The 18,895-nt window shown below is 63.8% G+C and overlaps 1 protein-coding gene across 8 annotated transcripts in view; it reads left to right on the forward strand.

Annotated features, from left to right (window-relative positions):
• GRIN1 (glutamate ionotropic receptor NMDA type subunit 1) overlaps nucleotides 1-18,895 on the forward strand; it is a 25,777-nt gene extending 6,882 nt beyond the window's left edge. Inside the window, exons 4-21 of one of the 8 annotated variants that reach the window (XM_039220753.1) lie at nucleotides 2,416-2,478; nucleotides 3,239-3,339; nucleotides 7,531-7,652; nucleotides 7,728-7,902; nucleotides 9,162-9,306; nucleotides 9,404-9,487; nucleotides 11,373-11,514; nucleotides 11,601-11,728; nucleotides 11,975-12,139; nucleotides 12,214-12,332; nucleotides 12,447-12,559; nucleotides 12,637-12,785; nucleotides 12,884-13,041; nucleotides 13,568-13,729; nucleotides 13,982-14,091; nucleotides 14,199-14,344; nucleotides 15,594-15,704; nucleotides 17,636-18,069. In XM_039220753.1, coding sequence (XP_039076684.1) covers nucleotides 2,416-2,478; nucleotides 3,239-3,339; nucleotides 7,531-7,652; nucleotides 7,728-7,902; nucleotides 9,162-9,306; nucleotides 9,404-9,487; nucleotides 11,373-11,514; nucleotides 11,601-11,728; nucleotides 11,975-12,139; nucleotides 12,214-12,332; nucleotides 12,447-12,559; nucleotides 12,637-12,785; nucleotides 12,884-13,041; nucleotides 13,568-13,729; nucleotides 13,982-14,091; nucleotides 14,199-14,344; nucleotides 15,594-15,704; nucleotides 17,636-17,752 — 2,310 coding nt within the window. In that variant the 3' untranslated portion in view covers nucleotides 17,753-18,069. Of the gene's footprint in view, nucleotides 1-2,415; nucleotides 2,479-3,238; nucleotides 3,340-7,530; nucleotides 7,653-7,727; nucleotides 7,903-9,161; nucleotides 9,307-9,403; nucleotides 9,488-11,372; nucleotides 11,515-11,600; nucleotides 11,729-11,974; nucleotides 12,140-12,213; nucleotides 12,333-12,446; nucleotides 12,560-12,636; nucleotides 12,786-12,883; nucleotides 13,042-13,567; nucleotides 13,730-13,981; nucleotides 14,092-14,198; nucleotides 14,345-15,593; nucleotides 15,705-17,635 lie in introns of all 8 variants that reach the window. The other 7 variants (XM_039220747.1, XM_039220755.1, XM_039220750.1 and 4 more) reach the window with 7 other exon arrangements.

Here is an 18,895-nt window from a genome sequence, read left to right on the forward strand (position 1 = left end):
CCCCCCCCCCTCCAGCGGCCTCAGGGCCTGGGTGGCCTGGAGCCAGGCCCCTCTCCGAAGGACCTGGCACCCTCCCTGCCGTGACACGTTCCGCGTGCGCAGGCTTCTTCCCCCACTGCCGCCCGCCCCCCTCTCAGCTGCCCATCGTCCTCACCGAAGTTCTTACCCCGACATCGGCCCCCCCCGCCCCCGCCGTCCCCGATCCCCTCGGCCTGGGCCCCGCCCCTTCAAGCTCCAGCTCCCCGCCCCCAGCCCCGTGCAGGTATACCCTCCTCACCGCCAGCCTGGCTAGGCTCTGGGCCCCTCCAAGAAACACTGGCCAGCCCCAGCCTGGCCCCCACTCTGGGGCTGCAGAGAGAGCAGAGTGGCAGTTCTGGGGGTCCGGGTGACCCCCATCCCCACCCGCACTGCCAGCCTGAGGAGGCCCAGGGTCCCGCCTTCACCCAACACACAGCCCTGGGCACTCAACACCTGTGCCACGGCCCCTAAGTCAGGATGGAGGCCAAGCCGGGCAGAGAGGGGGGGAGGCGTAGGCTGGGGCGGGCCCTGGAGGCCAAACCAAGGGGGTGGCGGGGAGCACGTTCTGCCTGTGGAGTCAGAGATGCTTCAACAAACTTAGCGCCAACCCCAGGCCCCTCAGAGGCCCCTGAAGGGAGTAGAGGGCGCCGGGTCGGGTGGGTGAAGCCAGAGGGCAGACTCAGAGGGTCCTGGGGGGGCGGGGGGCCCTGCTGTGGGACACCGAGCCTGAGGGGGAGGGCTGACTACCAGCGCCGTGGGTCCTGCCCCTCCCAAGACAGCATCCCCAGCTCCTGGCAGGCTGGTCACCTGGCGTGCCCACCCGTGGCCGCACACACTCGCTCACACACTCACCAGCCATGTCCCTGCACATCCAACCATGTGCACCCTTGATCACAGGGACATGCTGTCATTCCCGACAATCCTCTCACACTTCACATCACCCGCCACACACTGAGACCACGCCTGGGCACACTCATCCCACTGGCTCGCACACACACACGTGCCTGCACACACACACGTGCATGTGCCCGCACACATCTGCACATACATATATGTATGCCTGTGCACATATGCACACATGTCTGTGCCTGCACACACACATGTGGATACACATATGCACGTGGCTTTACACACATGAGTGCCTGCACACATGTGCATGCACATGCAGTGCCTGGATAGGCACATGCACACATACGTACACACATGCACATGTCTGTACAAGCGGACACACACATGCATACACACGCATACATGCACACACGCACGTGCCTGCATAGGCGCGCGCACACACACATACACACATGCGCATGTCTGTACCAGCAGACACACACATGCACGCGCCTGCAAGGCCATGCACACGTGCATACATGCACACATGCACATGCCTGCACCAGCAGACACACACATGCACGCACCTGCGCGCACATACGTGTGCATGCCTGCACACAGTACACAAACACACTCACACGTGGACACATGCATGCATACACATATGCACGTGCCTGCATGCGTACACACACACACACACATGCACGCGCCTGCAAGGCCATGCACACATGCATACATGCACACATGCACATGCCTGCACCAGCAGACACACATGCACGCACCTGCACGCACACACGTGTGCATGCCTGCACACAGTACACAAACACACACATGGACACATGCATGCATACACATATGCACATGCCTGCATGTGTACCACACACACATGCGTGTGTGCACACACACTCCAGTGCTCAGATAGCAGTCACCCTCATTTCTCCACCAAAGAGCATATGTAGACGAACACTGTCACACAGATGCCCACAGGTGCACACCACCCCTGTGCATGCACACGCGCGCGCACACACACGCACACAATCCCATCATACTCCATCTCCAGTGCACACGTGGGCCGATGGGTGTGCATACACCAGGCAGTGGGAACAGGCACCTGGGCCGCTAAGGGACACAGAAGGGAGGACGCCAGGAGGGGAGGCCCAGAGGGGACAGGGCGTGAGGGGGGGCTGCCCGCCCCTGTTCAGGACCAGCTGCAGTGGGGTGGGTGCTACTGGGGCCACACGGCAGGTGCATGGCAGGGTCGGGAGGGCAGGTGGGACCCCAAAGGGACAGTTTGGCGCGGACACAGACAGGGCCTCCCTCTCTCCCGAGTGTGACCGTGTCCAAGAGCACAGCTCCACGGCCGGGAGCCCCCGTGGCCCCGCGCCCCCTCGTCCCCCGCACTGCCCTGGCCCCCAGCCCCGCTCGGGCCTCGGTGTTTGCGAGCTCCAGGTACGTGCCCGTCTGCAGACGTGCCGAGGAGGTGGTGTGATTGCTTTAGCGCCGTCATTTTCAACCGTTTATAATCTTCTTCTGTGTCTGCATATTTTCTCTGTGCACATTATTCATCAGAGTAAAAAAAGGAACTATGAAAACCTCGACCAACTGTCCTATGACAACAAGCGTGGACCCAAGGTATATATGCATGGACGTGCACGCCGCCCACCGGCTAGGGGGCCCTGCTCGGCGCCTCGGCCGCTAGGGCCGCCGTCGGCCCGGCCCTGCCGCGCCGCAGGCCCGAGCGGTGAGGAGAGAGAGCTCGTGAGGCAGGGCAGCCGCCGCAGGCAGGAGAGGCAGGAGCGGGCCGCGAGAGTGTCCGCAGCCCGCCCACCGCGGCCTGGGCCTCGGCCGGCCGGCGCCGAGAAGCAGGCGCGGCCGCAGAAGGAGCTGCCCTCCGGGAAGTGCATGCGAATCTCTGGGACCCCCAGGGTTTCCTCGAGGAGCCCAGGAGGGAGCCCGCCTGCCCCGGTCCGGCCGCTCTCGCAGGGGGGCCTGCGGGCTGCGGCCTGAGAGGACCTCCCGTGGTTTTGGAAAAGTCGGCCCCACCTCCGCGCCCGGTTGCATTCCAAAACTCTTTTCTGTTTCCTGTCCGCTGCACGCGTCCTTCTGAGTCTCGGCCCACTTCAGCTTGCATGCTCAGTGCAGAAGTGAGGACAGGACAGAGCCGGAGTGAGCGCAGGAGAGCGAGCAGGCTGAAGAAAGGACAGCGAGCGAGCGAGGCCAGGCCGGGCCAGCAGGAGCCAGGCAGGCAGGCGCACAGTGCAGGTGGCGGGCGCCGGCCGGGGCAGCCCGAGCCGCCCGCCCGGGGCTCCTAGCAGCTGCGGCCCGACTCGCGCCCCTGAGGCGCTATGGCCCCGACCTCGGCCGTCCGCTGACACTCTTGCTCACACCGCAGGCTGAGAAGGTGCTGCAGTTCGACCCGGGGACCAAGAACGTGACGGCCCTGCTGATGGAGGCACGGGAGCTGGAGGCCCGGGTCATCATCCTCTCCGCCAGGTGAGGCTGGGCTGGGCGCCTCCCTCTCCCTCACCCAGGGCCGCGGGCACCGTTGGGCTCAAGTTGAGTTTCAGCTCCCAAAACGCCATTGCCAAGGACACCTCCCCACGCCCTGCTCCCGCGTCCACAGCTGGCGCCCTGGCAAATGCGACGCGCTCTAGCCGTCCATCCTCCCGCCTCCCGTCACCTGCTGCCGCTCGCTCCGAGCTGGGAGACGGATAAGCCCCTGCCTTTAGGGAGGCAAACACGGCCCAAGGTGATAGCTGTGACACAGGACTGTGCGCACTGGGCGCAGGGAAAAGGCCCAGGGAAGTGACACGTGGGTGTGCGGGTGACCCCGGTGAGAAGGCCACAGCAGGAGGGAGCCAGAGTCCCAGGACGGGAAGACTGGAACAGTCGGAGTGGGCGGCGCAGAGAAGGGGACGGATTAGGGACCTGCGAACACCAGGCCGCCGCCAGACGGGGCCTGGGCCACACCTCAACTTTGGAAAGGAGCCCCTGGGAGACCTCACCCCATCTGTAAATGGCTAGGACCCCCCGGGAAGGGAAGAGCAGGCCACCTGCAGCAGGGAAGGAAGAGCCCCGCTCCACAGAACACTCAGGAGGGCCTGGGTGGGCACAGCCTGCCGTCTGCCCTTTCCTAAAAGCACTGCCGGCCCCCAACAGAGAGCGGGGACAGCAGGGGCCACCTCGCCCAGAGGAGCATTTTCAAACGCTGCTGTCTGATAGACCACAGACAGCAAGCAATACCCCCCACCCGGCCCGAGGTGCACGGCAGGTGTCCGTTGTGCATTCAGTCAACAAACTGACACAGAGCTGGGCGCCCCACCTCCCGGTGCAGGAGCGAGGGGGTGCCAGTCAAGGCTCCTGGGGCCGGAAGGCAGGAAGTCCCTTGCTCACCATGGCCAAGTGGCTGCAGCAGGAAGGAGTTAAGCCCCCACTGCCCCTGTTTTACGTGGCAAACCCAGACTCGGAGTCACGGGCCACTTGGCAAGCCAGCCACCCAACCCTGGGCACGTGGGGAGGAGAACGGTGTGCGGGCAGGTCCAGACAAGGTCAAGGGGCTGCACGGTCACTCCCAGAGGAAGCCCCGCCGGGAAGGTCCCGCCAGATGCTCTGATTTGTTTCTACTCCCCCTGATTCACCGTGGGGCTTGAGACGGACTCAGTGGGTGTGGTGGATGGAAGGGTGGGCGGGTGGCCTGGTGGACGGACAGGTGGGCAAGCAGATGGTCAGCTCGCAACCAGAAGGCCCCTTCACCGGGACAGAGCAGCTCAAGGAACTCATTATGCCAAAACATAGACGTTCAGCCACTGGGCGCTTTTACGAAGGATGAGGTCACGTCAGACTAGGCCTGCCCGGCCCACACACTGCAATCGGCGTGGCCACAGGATGCAGGCCGGGAGGCCACAGGTGAAGCCGATGTGCAGAGTCCACCACACCCGGGTCCCGCAGAGGGGTGGGCGCTGTCTCCACTGTTTTTTGTCTGGTCATTGACATCCCCCACCACACTCTGAAGCCCCCCGAGCTCAGGCTGGGAGGGGCTCGCCCTGTGTCGCCAGCCCCCAGGGTCAAGGACGGGTTCAGACGGGTTCAGCAGATGTGACTGCAACAAAAAGCCCAGCCCAGGGAAGGGCACACGGTCACACCAGACAGTTGCACAAACACCACACACACACAGGGAGACGCGCACACAAACTGGGTGTGCACTACATGCGCGAATACACATGAACACACACCATATGTGCTGCACGAGCACGTCACATGCATACACACACCTCAACAAACCGCTGCACATAGGGACACAGCGTATTCACACCACTCACACACACAGCCACACACGTTCACACTCACATGCATAAATATGTACACACCATACACGACACATACCAAGTGTACACACCACATGCACACACATTTCACACATACTGTATAGACACATGCACACCATATGCACACTCACATGCATGCACACTCTCATCCATACACACGTGTACACACCATATCCATGCCGTACACAGTGCACACATGTGCACATGCATGTACCTTACACATGTGCACACAAACCGCTCACATGCATAGACACACACTATCTGTGCACACATGGGCACAGCACACATGCATGTACTCTGCCCCAACATGCACAGTTTACACGTGTATTCATGCATATGCACACCACACACTACATGCGTGCAAGTCCCCCCCCACATGTACACGCACTTCCAGCAAAGGCACGGCACTCATGAGCCACACAGCCACCAGCACCCCTCCTGAATTCATGTACGGCCCCTGCCGACTGTTAGGACTGGAAGGGACCCCTCCCCTCACATGGTGGGCTCCTTGGAGCAGAGATGCCAGAGTCCCAGCACAGAGGGCAGCCGGCACCCGGCACGCCCAGCTCCACGGGAGCGCCACGTGCAGGTCCTCCGGACCTGGGACTTCCACCCGACACAACGGCTCCTCCTTTGTGAGGGCTGCTGAGAGCAATTTGCGGAGAGACCTCATTAAGCCAACCTTCATTTCTGAGCAATCTCCTATGGAGTGCAGAGAAGTTGTTTCTCAAACTTTTCATTCCTCTCTTCCGGAGGTTGTCTTTTCTGGGGCTGATTACTTCCCTCTAACCGTTTGATGGATCGGTCAGGATTTTGCGTACGTTTTACTGGGGATCCTGATTACACAGATACAAGCACAGGCGTGTGCTCATTCCACTAAGTCAGATGTCACAGACCTGCACGGTGTCAAGCAGACGGGCTTCTCTGCCGGGTTTTGTGAGCACCACTGATGGGGACACAGGGGACCCCCATGCACGGTGCTGGTTTTGCCAGGCCACCTTGGTTGGATATGCTCCTTTGGTCTTGGGTACGGGGCGGCCTGGGGCACCTCTGTTTGTGTCGTTTACGTGTGACAGTAGCATGTCACGTGGAGCAAACACTGAAGGTCTGCATCTCCTCACTGGCTAATTCTTGAGAAAATCGAGGGCAGACCCCTCAGGGAGCCTAGGACCTGGAACTCCAGAGTCAGCCATTGTGAAAATAACCCAACGCCCAGACGGTCTGTCCAGCCTCTCCGTGCCCCACTGCCCATGCATTAGAGAAGCAAAGTGCCAGCTATGGTCTAGGCCTGTGTGGGGCCAAGTGCAGGCTGGCAGAGAAGGGAAGGTGGGAGCAGGGGCTGGTCCCCCCGCCATGGCCTCCATGGCCCCCCCAGGCCCAGGATGCGAGTCCTGACCAGGAGACCCCTAGGGGACCAGGTGCACAGGGGCTCACCTACAAGGAAATCCCTAGAGCTCAGGACCACCTGCACTGTCCCCTGCGATGGCCCAGCTCCAGGCGGCAGGGCACAAGCACGGCAGGTGCAGCCCCCCCTCCCCCCAGCGCTTTCGCTGCAACACTAGGCACAGTTCCAGGCGCTGGGTCCCACCGACATCTGACCAACCTGGAGAGTCCCCAGCCCCTCATCTCGCGTGTGGGGACATGGAGAACCAGAGCGTGTATAGCCCACCCAGGAGGCCACAGCGGCATGGGCCCTGGGGTGACTGTCCAGACCCAGACCCAGGTCTGCCAATTGCCATCACTCATGTGCTTTGGGTGCCTTGGTTTCCCCTCCTGACACAGGGGTAGAACTGATGTCCGCCTCGTAGGGATACCGTGAGAATTAAGTAAGAGAGTCCGTGTAACACGCTCAGAGCAGTGCCTGGTGCCTGGTGAGCAAGTAAGCAACCGACAACGGTCCGTCGCCATCTGGGGTGCCCTGACCCTGCTCACCAAGGCAGGGGCCACCAAAGGAGGCCTGGGAAGCTCTGGGGGTCTGGGCCCCATCACCCCATCCCCACCCTCGTCCATCACCTCTGCTGTGGCAGGGGCGGGGGGGGGGGTTCTCCTGGCCCAGGTGCGGGCTGGCGATGCAGGCGGGACCCGGCACCCGCACAGGGTCAGTGAGCCCGGCTAGGGGAGAACCGGAGACTGTCGGCTCTGCAGCATCACTGGACCCAGGAAGGGCTGCAGGTAGGGGAGGTGCTGGCCTGTCACCTCTGCAGTGTCTCCTGGCCTCCTTCCAGGAGAGGGAGGGGCTGGGGGAGAGGCGGGGACAGGACCCCACTCCAGAGGGGGCCTGCGAACCCAGAGCAGCTAAGGTCCAGTGGGGAAGGGCTGGAGGGCTGGCCCGGCGCCGTCACTCCCCTCTGCCCCACAGCGAGGACGACGCTGCCACCGTGTACCGCGCAGCCGCGATGCTGAACATGACGGGCTCCGGGTATGTGTGGCTGGTGGGGGAGCGAGAGATCTCGGGGAACGCCCTGCGCTACGCCCCGGACGGTGAGTGCTGGACCTCTGTGGGTGCCGGCGGGCAGGGCTTCCCCACGGACTCTAAGCCCACCGCACTCGCCCCAGGCATCATCGGACTGCAGCTCATCAATGGCAAGAACGAGTCGGCCCACATCAGCGACGCCGTCGGCGTGGTGGCGCAGGCAGTTCACGAACTCCTGGAGAAGGAGAACATCACGGACCCACCGCGGGGCTGCGTGGGCAACACCAACATCTGGAAGACGGGGCCGCTCTTTAAGAGGTGGGCGGGACCGTCTCCCTGGGTGGGCGGGACCGTCTCCTGGGGTGGGCGGGACTGTCTTCTAGAAGTGGCCGCGGGATTCTCTTCTAGAGGAGGGCAGAATTCTCTTCTAGAAGTAGGCGGGACTCTCTTGTCAGGTAGGCATGGGATTCTCTTCTAGAAGTGGGTGGGGTCTCTTCAAGAGGCGGGAGCAGGACTTTATTCTAGAGGTGGGCGGGTCTCTCTCCTAGAGGTGGGTGAGGCCTCCCAGGGGATGCCTGCCTCACTCCTCAGCAGGTGGTCCAGGGCAGCCCTCTGGGGACATCCTGCACAAACAGGCATCTCCCTGACCTCCCTCCTCTTCCCCATCTCTCTTCTGCCAGCACCTCTGGCTCCCCTGCGATAATCATCTGCTTCATTTCCAACAGTGACATTAGTGCCTCAAATATCGCTGAAATCGTGGCTGCCTCCACTGCTCCTGTCCCCACCTTATAACACTGCTTCCAACCCTGAGATGCACCCCAGCTCCCCAGGGTAGCTGACAGCCCTTGGGAGGAGGGTCGTGTTGCAGATGGGGACAGGGGCTTCCAGGTGCCCAGAGCATCAGACAAGGAGCCCCCTAAGGATGGAACCTAAGCCTGTAGGCAGCCAGGGTTGGCCAGATGTCCACGTGGATGGACAGAGTGGGGCAGGAGCCAACTCACAGCACTCTGGACCCTATGCCACTCAACCTGTCACCAGACCCCTCCCACCCCACTAAGCGAACACTGAGTCACGTGTGCAGAACCACAGTTATGGCGCCCACAGCAGGAGCACACACACAACGCAGACTTATGCAGCATGTGTGCACAGACTCGGAGAGGCGCGTGGCACACACACACACATACGGGTGTGTCCACACAAGGACCACGTGTGTTCACATATGTGGCTCGTGGGCACACTATGTGTGCACATACAACAAGATGGGACATCAACCCTGCGTCCCCCACGTGCAGGCTACCGCATCCCACCTGGGCTTGTGACTCCTCTTAAAGCAAGGATAGCTGCTGGGAGGCTCGAGTGCCCCAAACCGCAGAAAGCCCTCGAACGGGGCCCAGGCTCAGGAGTCGCTGGGCTACCGCGGCTGTGCTCTCCGTCTGGTGCTGGCCATCAGACTCACAGCACGAGGAGCTGATTTCTGCTAATCTTTCCTTGTTGGGACTGAGGCAGAGGAAGGGGCTGCTCAGAAGGCTGGGGAGAGGGAACGTGTCCGGTAAGTGTGCCCACACCACCCTCCCCAGGGTGCTGATGTCTTCCAAGTATGCGGACGGAGTGACGGGCCGCGTGGAGTTCAACGAAGACGGGGACCGCAAGTTCGCCAACTACAGCATCATGAACCTGCAGAACCGCAAGCTGGTGCAAGTGGGCATCTACAACGGCACCCACGTAGGTGGGGGTCATGAGGGGGTGGGGGCTGGGGCCTTAGGGTCCTGGGGCCAAGACCCCTGCGTGGCCACCCTCCATCTCATACTCCCACCCCCAGGTTATCCCCAACGACAGGAAGATCATCTGGCCGGGTGGAGAGACAGAGAAGCCCCGAGGGTACCAGATGTCCACCAGGCTGAAGGTGGGGGCCGATCGCCTGCGCCAGCATCCACACCCAGACACTCCATCCAGCGCTGCAGGCCCACAGGAGGGGACAGTGAGGCCAGTGCAAGGGACCTTAGGGTGTGGGAATGGACCGGCACCCAGCCGCCGCAGCCCACACATGGCAGCACAGAGCAGGCAGGGAGAGCAGGTGGAGGGAGGAGCGGAAGCTGCCCGGCCCCATCCCATGGGCTCCCTCCAGTGCCTCCACCATCCAGCTGCACTTCAGTCTAGGAAGCCGTGTGGGATAGGACTCTCCTGGGGATAAGTTGCTAGGGGACAGAGGGACAGACAGGTGGTTATTCTGTGAACTTGAGCTTTTGCACTCATCACCCCTCTGGAGGACCCTGGCCACCCCACCCCCAGTCTTCACAGCCTTTAGCCATGAGTGAGTCAAACTATCCTTTCGACCCCCCCCCCCACTCCCACAGCATTCTCCGTGGCAGGCTGTTCCCTCCTTGACCCTCTGCTGGGGCCTCTGGGAGACCCGCCTGGCTGGCCTTCCTCCTCACAACTTCTCTTCCTTGCTCCTTTGGGTGCATCCCTGGGCCCCTATATCCTCCTGGGCACTCCCATGAGAACCCCTCCTGATGCTGACCACCGCGGCCCTGGCCAGAATCTTAGGTCACCAAGGGCAAAGATCCTAAGTGCAATGGGCCCAGCGAACTTTCTCCCGGTATCCCCAGGTCCTCAAATGTCTCTGACCCAGTCTCCTTTCTGAGGCCACCCCCTAAGGCCCCTAACCCAGACCCGTGTCAGCACCTGCCCACGGTCACCGTCCTTCACGACAGACAGGGTGGGCTCTTCTAAAGCCAGCTCGGTTCCTTTCAGTTTGATACCTTGTGTTGAAAAGTCTGAAAGTAAGAGCCAAAGCACCGATGGCAGATGGTCCAGATGGTCCCATCCAGGCTGTCGGATGCAGATAGCTTTTTACTTTTTTTTGCTCTCACCGATTTTTTAAATGCTCAGACATTGCTTGTGTAATAGAAAAACGTGATGAAAGTTTAAAAAGCTCCTGTAGGGGCTCCCAGTCCCCCAGGGGAAAAGTCAAAGTGCTGGCCTTACAGGTGAGGCTCGGGCCAGCCCGCCCGGCAGGCCCACCCTCCCCCGTGCGCCAGCAGACAGTCCCTCTCAAACTGATCCCTGCTCACTCTGCAGGCTCGACCCCAGCATAACCTCCTCTTGGGCCCCTAGTCAGTGTGTTGCGTTTGGCTCAGCCCCCCATATACTGTATCTGTCCTCCTCTTCCCCCAGGCTATGGGCCCCTGAGAGGCAGGTAGAAGAGAGAACCCCAGCATAAGCCTCAAGTAGCCCCTTGGGCTGAGAGGCAAGCTACCAGAGAGAGGACAGCATTGGCAGAGGGAAGGGGGAGGGAGGAAAGATAGGTGATCAGATACCCATCGCGGAGGAGGCTGCGGCCAGGAGAGGGTCAGAATGGGTGTCAGACATGCCCGTTTTCATGGGGGGGAGGGGGCAGGGTGCATGCTCTGGGCTGGGAGAGGGAGTCTCTCATCCTTGAGAGACCAGAGAAGGCGCTGGGCACAATGGACATTCCCGCAGGCTCCTCTGATGGAAGGAGTGATGTGTAAGCCATGATCCCCAAGACAAGTGGCCAAGAGAAGTGCACAGCGTGTCAGGAGCCCATGTGTCTTCTGAACGCTGAGGAGTCTGGGGATCCTCCTGAGGGCAACAGGCAGATGTTGTTGATGGTGGCCAGGGAAGATGTGGACTGGCCACCTGACACTGAGCAGAAGGGAAGCGGCTGTAGGTGGGGGGATACCAGGGACCTGGAGGGGGTCCAGGGGAGTCTGGGTGCTGAGGGTGAGTGGTCCAGGCTGGGTCTCTTTCCACCCCCCCCCCCCCAGATTGTGACGATCCACCAGGAGCCTTTCGTGTACGTCAAGCCCACACTAAGCGATGGCACATGCAAGGAGGAGTTCACGGTCAATGGGGACCCGGTGAAGAAGGTGATCTGCACCGGACCCAACGACACGTCGCCGGGCAGCCGTGAGTGCCAGACTGGGGCCTGGGGTGCAAGGGCAGAGTGGAGTAGCCAGGAGCTAGGTAGTTATGGCCCCTGTTCATCTCCCTAGCACGCCACACAGTGCCTCAGTGTTGCTATGGCTTCTGCATTGACCTGCTCATCAAGCTGGCGCGGACCATGAACTTCACCTATGAGGTGCACCTGGTGGCCGATGGCAAGTTTGGCACTCAAGAGCGGGTACGCATGGCTTGCTCGGAGCCACGAGGGACCAGTCCGGGTGGACTGAGTCTCGCTAAGGACAGGGCCTGGGGGTGGGCGGGGCCCGAGGGCGGGGCCTGAAGTAGGCGGGGCCCGATGTGGGCGGTGCCTGAGGACTGGGGCGGGGTCTGGAGTCGGCGACCCGAGAACTGGGCTAGGGCCGGAGCCGGAGCCGGTGGCTGGAGTGGGAGGCGGTGGAGCACCCACCGGGGGATCGCCCCGCAGGTGAACAACAGCAATAAGAAGGAGTGGAACGGGATGATGGGCGAGCTGCTCAGCGGGCAGGCGGACATGATCGTGGCGCCGCTGACCATCAACAACGAGCGCGCACAGTACATCGAGTTCTCCAAGCCCTTCAAGTACCAGGGCCTGACCATTCTGGTCAAGAAGGTGGGCAGGGCCCTGCGGGGGTGGCGTGGGGCCCCAGGCGAGCTCGGGCGGCGCTGACAGCCATGCACCCGCAGGAGATACCCCGGAGCACGCTGGACTCGTTCATGCAGCCCTTCCAGAGCACGCTATGGCTGCTGGTGGGGCTGTCGGTGCACGTGGTGGCGGTGATGCTGTACCTGCTGGACCGCTTCAGGTGAGCGCGGCCCGGGGGGCCTGACTCCTCCTCCTCAGGGCGGGCGGAGCCGGGCGAGGGGCGGGGCAGGGCTGCCCTTCCAGCCCTCCCCCGCCGGCCCTCTGCTCCCCGCAGCCCCTTCGGCCGGTTCAAGGTGAACAGTGAAGAGGAGGAGGAAGACGCGCTAACCCTGTCTTCGGCCATGTGGTTCTCCTGGGGCGTCCTGCTCAACTCGGGTATCGGGGAAGGTGAGGCCACGCCCGAGCCCCATCCCGCTCCGCCCCTTCCGCCCGCCCGCCGGGAGCTGAGCGTCCTCTGCCCGCAGGCGCCCCCCGAAGCTTCTCGGCGCGCATCCTGGGCATGGTGTGGGCCGGCTTCGCCATGATCATCGTGGCCTCCTACACCGCCAACCTGGCGGCCTTCCTGGTGCTGGACCGGCCCGAGGAGCGCATCACCGGCATCAACGACCCGCGGGTGAGGCCCAGCCGCCGCGGGCGGGCTGTGAGGTCAGTGGGTCTCGGCCTCGGGTGGGGCCCGGGCGCAGCTGCGAGCTCCGCCCTTTGACCCCGCAGCTGAGGAATCCCTCTGACAAGTTCATCTACGCGACCGTGAAGCAGAGCTCGGTGGACATCTACTTCCGGCGGCAGGTGGAGCTGAGCACCATGTACCGACACATGGAGAAGCACAACTATGAGAGCGCGGCGGAGGCCATCCAAGCCGTGCGGGACAAGTGAGGGGGGCCGGCCGTGCGGGACACGTGGGGGGGTGGCCCGGCCGTGCGGGGCACGTGAGGGGCGGGCCGTGAGGGGGCGGGGCCGGCCGTGCGGGGCACGTGAGGGGCGGGGCCGGCCGTGCGGGGCACGTGAGGGGGCAGGGCCGGCCGTGCGGGGCACGTGAGGGGCGGGCCGTGAGGGGGCGGGGCCGGCCGTGCGGGGCACGTGAGGGGCGGGCCGTGAGGGGGCGGGGCCGGCCGTGCGGGGCACGTGAGGGGGCAGGGCCGGCCGTGCGGGGCACGTGAGGGGCTGGCCGTGAGGGGGCGGGGCCGGCCGTGAGGGACACGTGAGGGGGGCCGGCCGTGAGGGGCCGGGCAGGGGAGGCGCATCCACCCCCACAGGAAGAGTAACCAGGCTGGATGGGAACCACGGGAGGGAGATACAGGTGAGGTTTCGGGTCGTGAAGAACGAAGGCGGACAAGGAGCAGGGGCAAGGGCAGACCGGTTGTGCCGGGCGCCCGTGACCCCCGCTCCTGCCCGCAGCAAGCTTCACGCCTTCATCTGGGACTCTGCGGTGCTGGAGTTTGAAGCCTCGCAGAAGTGCGACCTAGTGACCACCGGCGAGCTGTTCTTCCGCTCGGGCTTCGGCATCGGCATGCGCAAGGACAGCCCCTGGAAGCAGAACGTCTCCCTGTCCATCCTCAAGTGAGTCGGCCTCACCGGCCGCCTACTTCCTGCACCTTTCTCCAGGAGAAAGACCCCTTCCCGGAGCCTGACCCCACCTCCAAGGCACACAGACACCGCCCCCGGCGGGCCGGGCCCCGCCCCCGCTCATGTCTCCCGCCCCCGGGCCCCGCCCCCGCTCATGCGTCCCGCCCCCGCTCGTGCGCCCCGCCCCCGCTCATGCGTCCCGCCCCCGCTCATGCGTCCCGCCCGCTCCGGCCCACCCCCTCCCAGGTCCCATGAAAACGGCTTCATGGAAGATCTAGACAAGACGTGGGTGCGGTACCAGGAGTGTGACTCGCGCAGCAATGCTCCTGCTACCCTTACGTTCGAGAACATGGCAGGTAGGTCTCCCCATCGCCCTCCGCTCCCCTGCGGACACCGGTGGGGTTCTCCAAGGGGCCTGCGGCCCAGCCAGCCGACAGCTAAGGCCCTGGGTCCTGGCCCACAGGGGTCTTCATGCTGGTGGCTGGGGGCATCGTGGCCGGGATCTTCCTGATCTTCATTGAGATCGCCTACAAGCGACACAAGGACGCTCGCCGGAAGCAGATGCAGCTAGCCTTTGCCGCGGTGAACGTGTGGAGAAAGAACCTGCAGGTAGGACAGGCCACCCTCCGAGGCCTGGTGCCCACGGCCCGGCCCGGCCCCGGCCCTCCTCCATTCCTGCAGGCCGAAGCACTGGCTCTGGCTCCCGGGAGCCCATGTGGGCCGGACTGGAGCTAGGAGCTACAGCCAGGGGCAGCGCTGCTGGGTGGCCACCTGCAGGTGGCTGCCCCCTGCAAAGCCCGGCTCCAAGCCTCCGCCTGGCCCCTCTGTCTCCAGAGTCGCCCGCCGGCACCCATTCCATAGGAAGGCAAACTGAGGCAGGATAAGACAGGGACCCACCTGGGTAGAGCACGTGAGTCCAAGACATTCTGCCCTCGCCGCCCCATGCCTCTCCTCGACACCCTCCAGGGACCCCCCTCCCTGCTCCCCTGCTCTGTCCTGTGCTCCGTAAGTCCAGCCTGGTTCGGGCCGGCTGGCCCTGCCTGGCACCCCAGGCCGTGTGTGCAGGAACTTGCTGCCAGCAGGAAACAGGCTGCACACGGGGCAGCCACAGCCCACCCGGAATAGGGCAGGCAGGGGGCCCCATGCAGGCCTGTGGGCTCAAGCCCCAGGGTCCAGTTCTGGCTTGCTTCATCTCTTCTCTTTCTCTGGGTGATTCCCCAGAGCCTGTGTTCTGGGATGAAGTTGATGTTCAGAGAGGGAGGGCCGTGGTGGGCGGGGGGGGGAACGGGTTGCTGGAGCCCCCACACCTCTCATCTGCCTACTCTTGCTCTTGGGACCTGGTCACTGCTCTCACTGGCTGGCACAGGGCCATCCTGGCCATCAGACCCCAGGCCAGGGTCTGGAAGCCACTTCCATCTATCTATCTCTCCAATTCATCTCGCCACCTGCCTTTGGCCCCTCAGCCCCTTCCCGAATCTTGGCCTGCGACCCCAGGGGACAGGATGGCTGGCAGGCTCTGAGGGGCGACTCATCCAGTGCTTGGGGAACCCTTCTCCTTGGGATACCTGTAATCCAGGGCCACCCAGGAGCCAGGCAGACTTCCCAGGAAGAGAGCCAGACGGGACTCCCCTCCCCCCAAGCCCAGCCCCAGCAGGAGCAAGGTCAGGCCCAAGACCGGGCAGGAGCAGAGGCTGCCTGCACGTGTTCGGCCGTTGGCGCGTCTGTCCAGCACAGGGAGGCAGGCAGGAGCGAGGGCCCGAGCGGCCGGCCAGGCTGGGCAGCAGCCCCCGAGAAGCAGGCGAGGGCAGGTGTGGCCGCCACCCTCAGCCGTCTAATCACTTATACATATTCATTTTAGGATAGAAAGAGTGGTAGAGCAGAGCCCGACCCTAAAAAGAAAGCCACATTTAGGGCTATCACCTCCACCCTGGCCTCCAGCTTCAAGAGACGTAGGTCCTCCAAAGACACGGTAAGGGGAAGAACGCCCAGTCCCACGTCTCCGACTCTTATCTCGCCCCGCCCCCGTGTCTGTGTCCCGTGCATCAGGCGTGCCCTCTCCCTCACCATCCCATCCCCCCCACCTCTGACCGCTGTGGCCCTTCTGCCCTCATCTCTATTTGCCCAGCACACGAGGTCTTCACTCTCTGACTCTCTAGACCTTTCTTGGTCCTTTCTCCCACTGGCCCTCACTGGGCGCTCTTTCTCCATGTGTCTCTGCGTTGGTCTGCCCCCCATGCCATGACGCCATGCGCCATCTTGAAGCTGTGTCATGTTGTTGGTCAGCCAGTCAGCCTCACTACCTCGGGGCTGTGCCCAGGGCCCCTGGGAGCCCGGCGCCAGTCTGTCCCAGACTCCTCGCTGTCGGGAGGCCACACCACCTCTCTGTTACGTCCGTTTCTCCAGCCTCTCCCAGAGGGGCCCGCTGCCCTCTTTCCCACCCCTTGCAGCATCCATGGAGGGGTGGCTGTGATGTCCCATCCGCCCGTCTGTCTGGCCGCCAGCCCCACCACGCAGACACCTGTCTCACGTGTCTCACCAGAGCCATGCCTGTTGCACCCCTTCCATGTGGTCTCTGTGTGGGCCGGGGCTGGGGGCCGGGCCCGGCTCCGTCTGGGTGGACGGCTGGGGCCTGGAGTTGCACCAGGCCCCCAGCCACAGGGGGCTGTCAGGCGGGGACCGGGTAGCACCAGAGGGGGTGGAACCCACCCCAGGCCGAGCTGTGGCCTCCAGAGCCAGAGTCACTGAGGCTCCCAGACAGAGGCCCAGGAAGGAGGCCTCTGTGGAGGAGACCAGCACCTCCGCTCCTGACCCTCCAGCCCCTCCCCACAGGGCCACGTCAGAGGCGGCCTCTTAACTGGGGCAGCTTGTCACTGACCAAATGTGCACACTCGGAATAAAAGCCCCTAAAAGAGACCCAGGCTTGCTAGGGGCACCCAGTCCAAGGTGGGGAGGGGGCTGCCCAGAGTTAGCACTGCCCTTGGCCTCCTTGCAATCCAGGGGCCAGCTTGGCCTGCGTCCTGCAGGGGCTTATGCTCCAAGGTGGAAATAGGACTTACCCCCCCCCTCCACCCACACACACACACTCACGCACAGTCCACTGGAAGGCGGGCACATCTTCAGGACACAGACAGGGCTTGGCACAGAATAACTGCAGTCCAGGGAGAAGCCATCAGGGGGCCCCTAGAGAGGCCCATGGGGCCTGGGCTGCTCTGCTTCCCAGGAGGAGCTCAGCACTGGGAGGGGGTGGAAAGTGAGGGTCGGGGAGCTGGGAACCCAGAAGCGTGCAGAGCCTGAGCCAGGCGCCCTGCCAAGGGGTTCAAGGAGAAATCCAGGACCAGAGAGGAGGAGGGGCGGGGCAGGCCTGGAGAGAAGGAATCCCATAGAGAGCACTTTTGGGAGGAGCACAAAAGTTACGCAGGTAACTTCTGAGAGCGTCCTTGAGTACCCCCACCTCCCAACAGTCCCACCCAAAGGTAACACACACGCCCTTATTAGCTGGTCCAGGTACAGCTCAGAGACCTTCGAGGTGCCTTTCTGGGGACACACTCCCAACAGACTCTGCCTGAGCCTCTGTGGACACCAGGGACCATCCCCCAGGCCAGCCCTGACGCCATGTGGCATCTGGGGCTGGCTCTGCCCAGTAGGGGTGACGGGGTACTGCCAGCTGGAGGGGCTGGGCGGGGGAGGGCAGCCCAGTTTCCCCGTTTCCGGCTGGGCGCCTGCTTGGAGGGAGGCCTGGGTGGGGGGCTCTGTTGGGAGGGGTGGGGTCGGTCCGGCTGCTAAGATCCTCTGCCCCTGTCCTATGGCCGGTCTGGGCCAGGGCAGCACTGGGCGCTCAGGGCTGGGGTCCCTGGCGGCCGGCGGGGCCAGCGGGTATTGATTGTTGGTTCTTATTTATAGAGCACCGGGGGTGGACGCGGCGCTTTGCAAAACCAAAAAGACACAGTGCTGCCGCGACGCGCTATTGAGAGGGAGGAGGGCCAGCTGCAGATGTGTGCCCGTCATAGGGAGAGCTGAGACGCCCTGCCCGCCCTCCTCTGCCCCCCTCCCCCGCAGACAGACAGACAGATGGACGGGACAGCGGCCCGGCCCACGCAGAGTCCCGGAGCACGACGGGGTCAGGGGGAGGAGCGCCCCCCAGCCTCCCCCAGGCCGCGCCCGCCCGCCCGCCGGTCGGCCGGCTGGCCGGTCCACCCGTCCCGGCCCTGCGCGTGCCCCCGAGCAGGGGGCTAACGGGCTGCCTTGTCTGTGTATTTCTATTTTGCAGCAGTACCATCCCACTGATATCACGGGCACGCTCAACCTCTCAGATCCCTCGGTCAGCACCGTGGTGTGAGGCCCCCGGAGGCGCCCACCTGCCCAGTTAGCCCGGCCAAGGACACTGATGGGTCCTGCTGCTCGGGAAGGCCTGAGGGAAGCCCACCCGCCCAAGACTGCCCACCCTGGGCCTCCCGTCTGTCTGTCCGCCCTGCTGCCGGGCGGGCAGCCCCTGCTGGACCGAGGCTCGGACCAGAGCGGCTGAGGACAGGCCAGAGCTGAGCTGGCTGGGCAGGGCCACAGGGCACTCCGGCAGAGGCAGGGCCCTGGGGTCTCGAAGCAGTGGGGAGAGGGGCTACCCTGGCCGGAGGGGCTGGGAGCAGAGACTGAAGCCCCATCCTTCTCCAGCCACTACCAGAGCCACAGTGGGGGTACGAGGCCCCAACTGGCTGGGTCACCCCCTCCTCCAGCGCCTGCTCCTGGCAGCCTCGGCTCCACCTCTCTTTTCCGACCCTCTTCCCTTCTCCGCTTGACCCCGTCCATCCGGCTGGCCCTGCCCGTCCCCCACTGGCAGACTCTGACCCTCAGCTGGCAGCTGTCTCCCAGGAGCGCGCTGGGATCCCCCCACCGCCTCCGACCTTCTCCAGTCCCCACCAGGGCTGGGCCAGCTATTCGCCGCCTCCAGCCCGCAGCCCAGGATAGGCTTCCCCACGACGCTGGCTCGGGACTGTCTTCAGCCCCGCCCGCCGACTTGTACAGGCCCAGCCCTTCCCGTGTCGAGCGCGTGCCTTCCCCGTGCGGCCCGTGCGCAGCCGCGCGCTGCCCCTCCGCCCAAGGGGCCCGGCGCGCACCGCCCCCTGACCCGGTGTGTGCAGTGGTGATGTCTAAAGGAATGTCACGGAA

The sequence above is a fragment of the Hyaena hyaena genome, unplaced genomic scaffold (genome assembly GCF_003009895.1).
Source record: "Hyaena hyaena isolate Hyena2069 unplaced genomic scaffold, ASM300989v1 scaffold_911, whole genome shotgun sequence".
In the NCBI taxonomy this organism is placed as follows: Eukaryota; Metazoa; Chordata; class Mammalia; order Carnivora; family Hyaenidae; genus Hyaena; species Hyaena hyaena.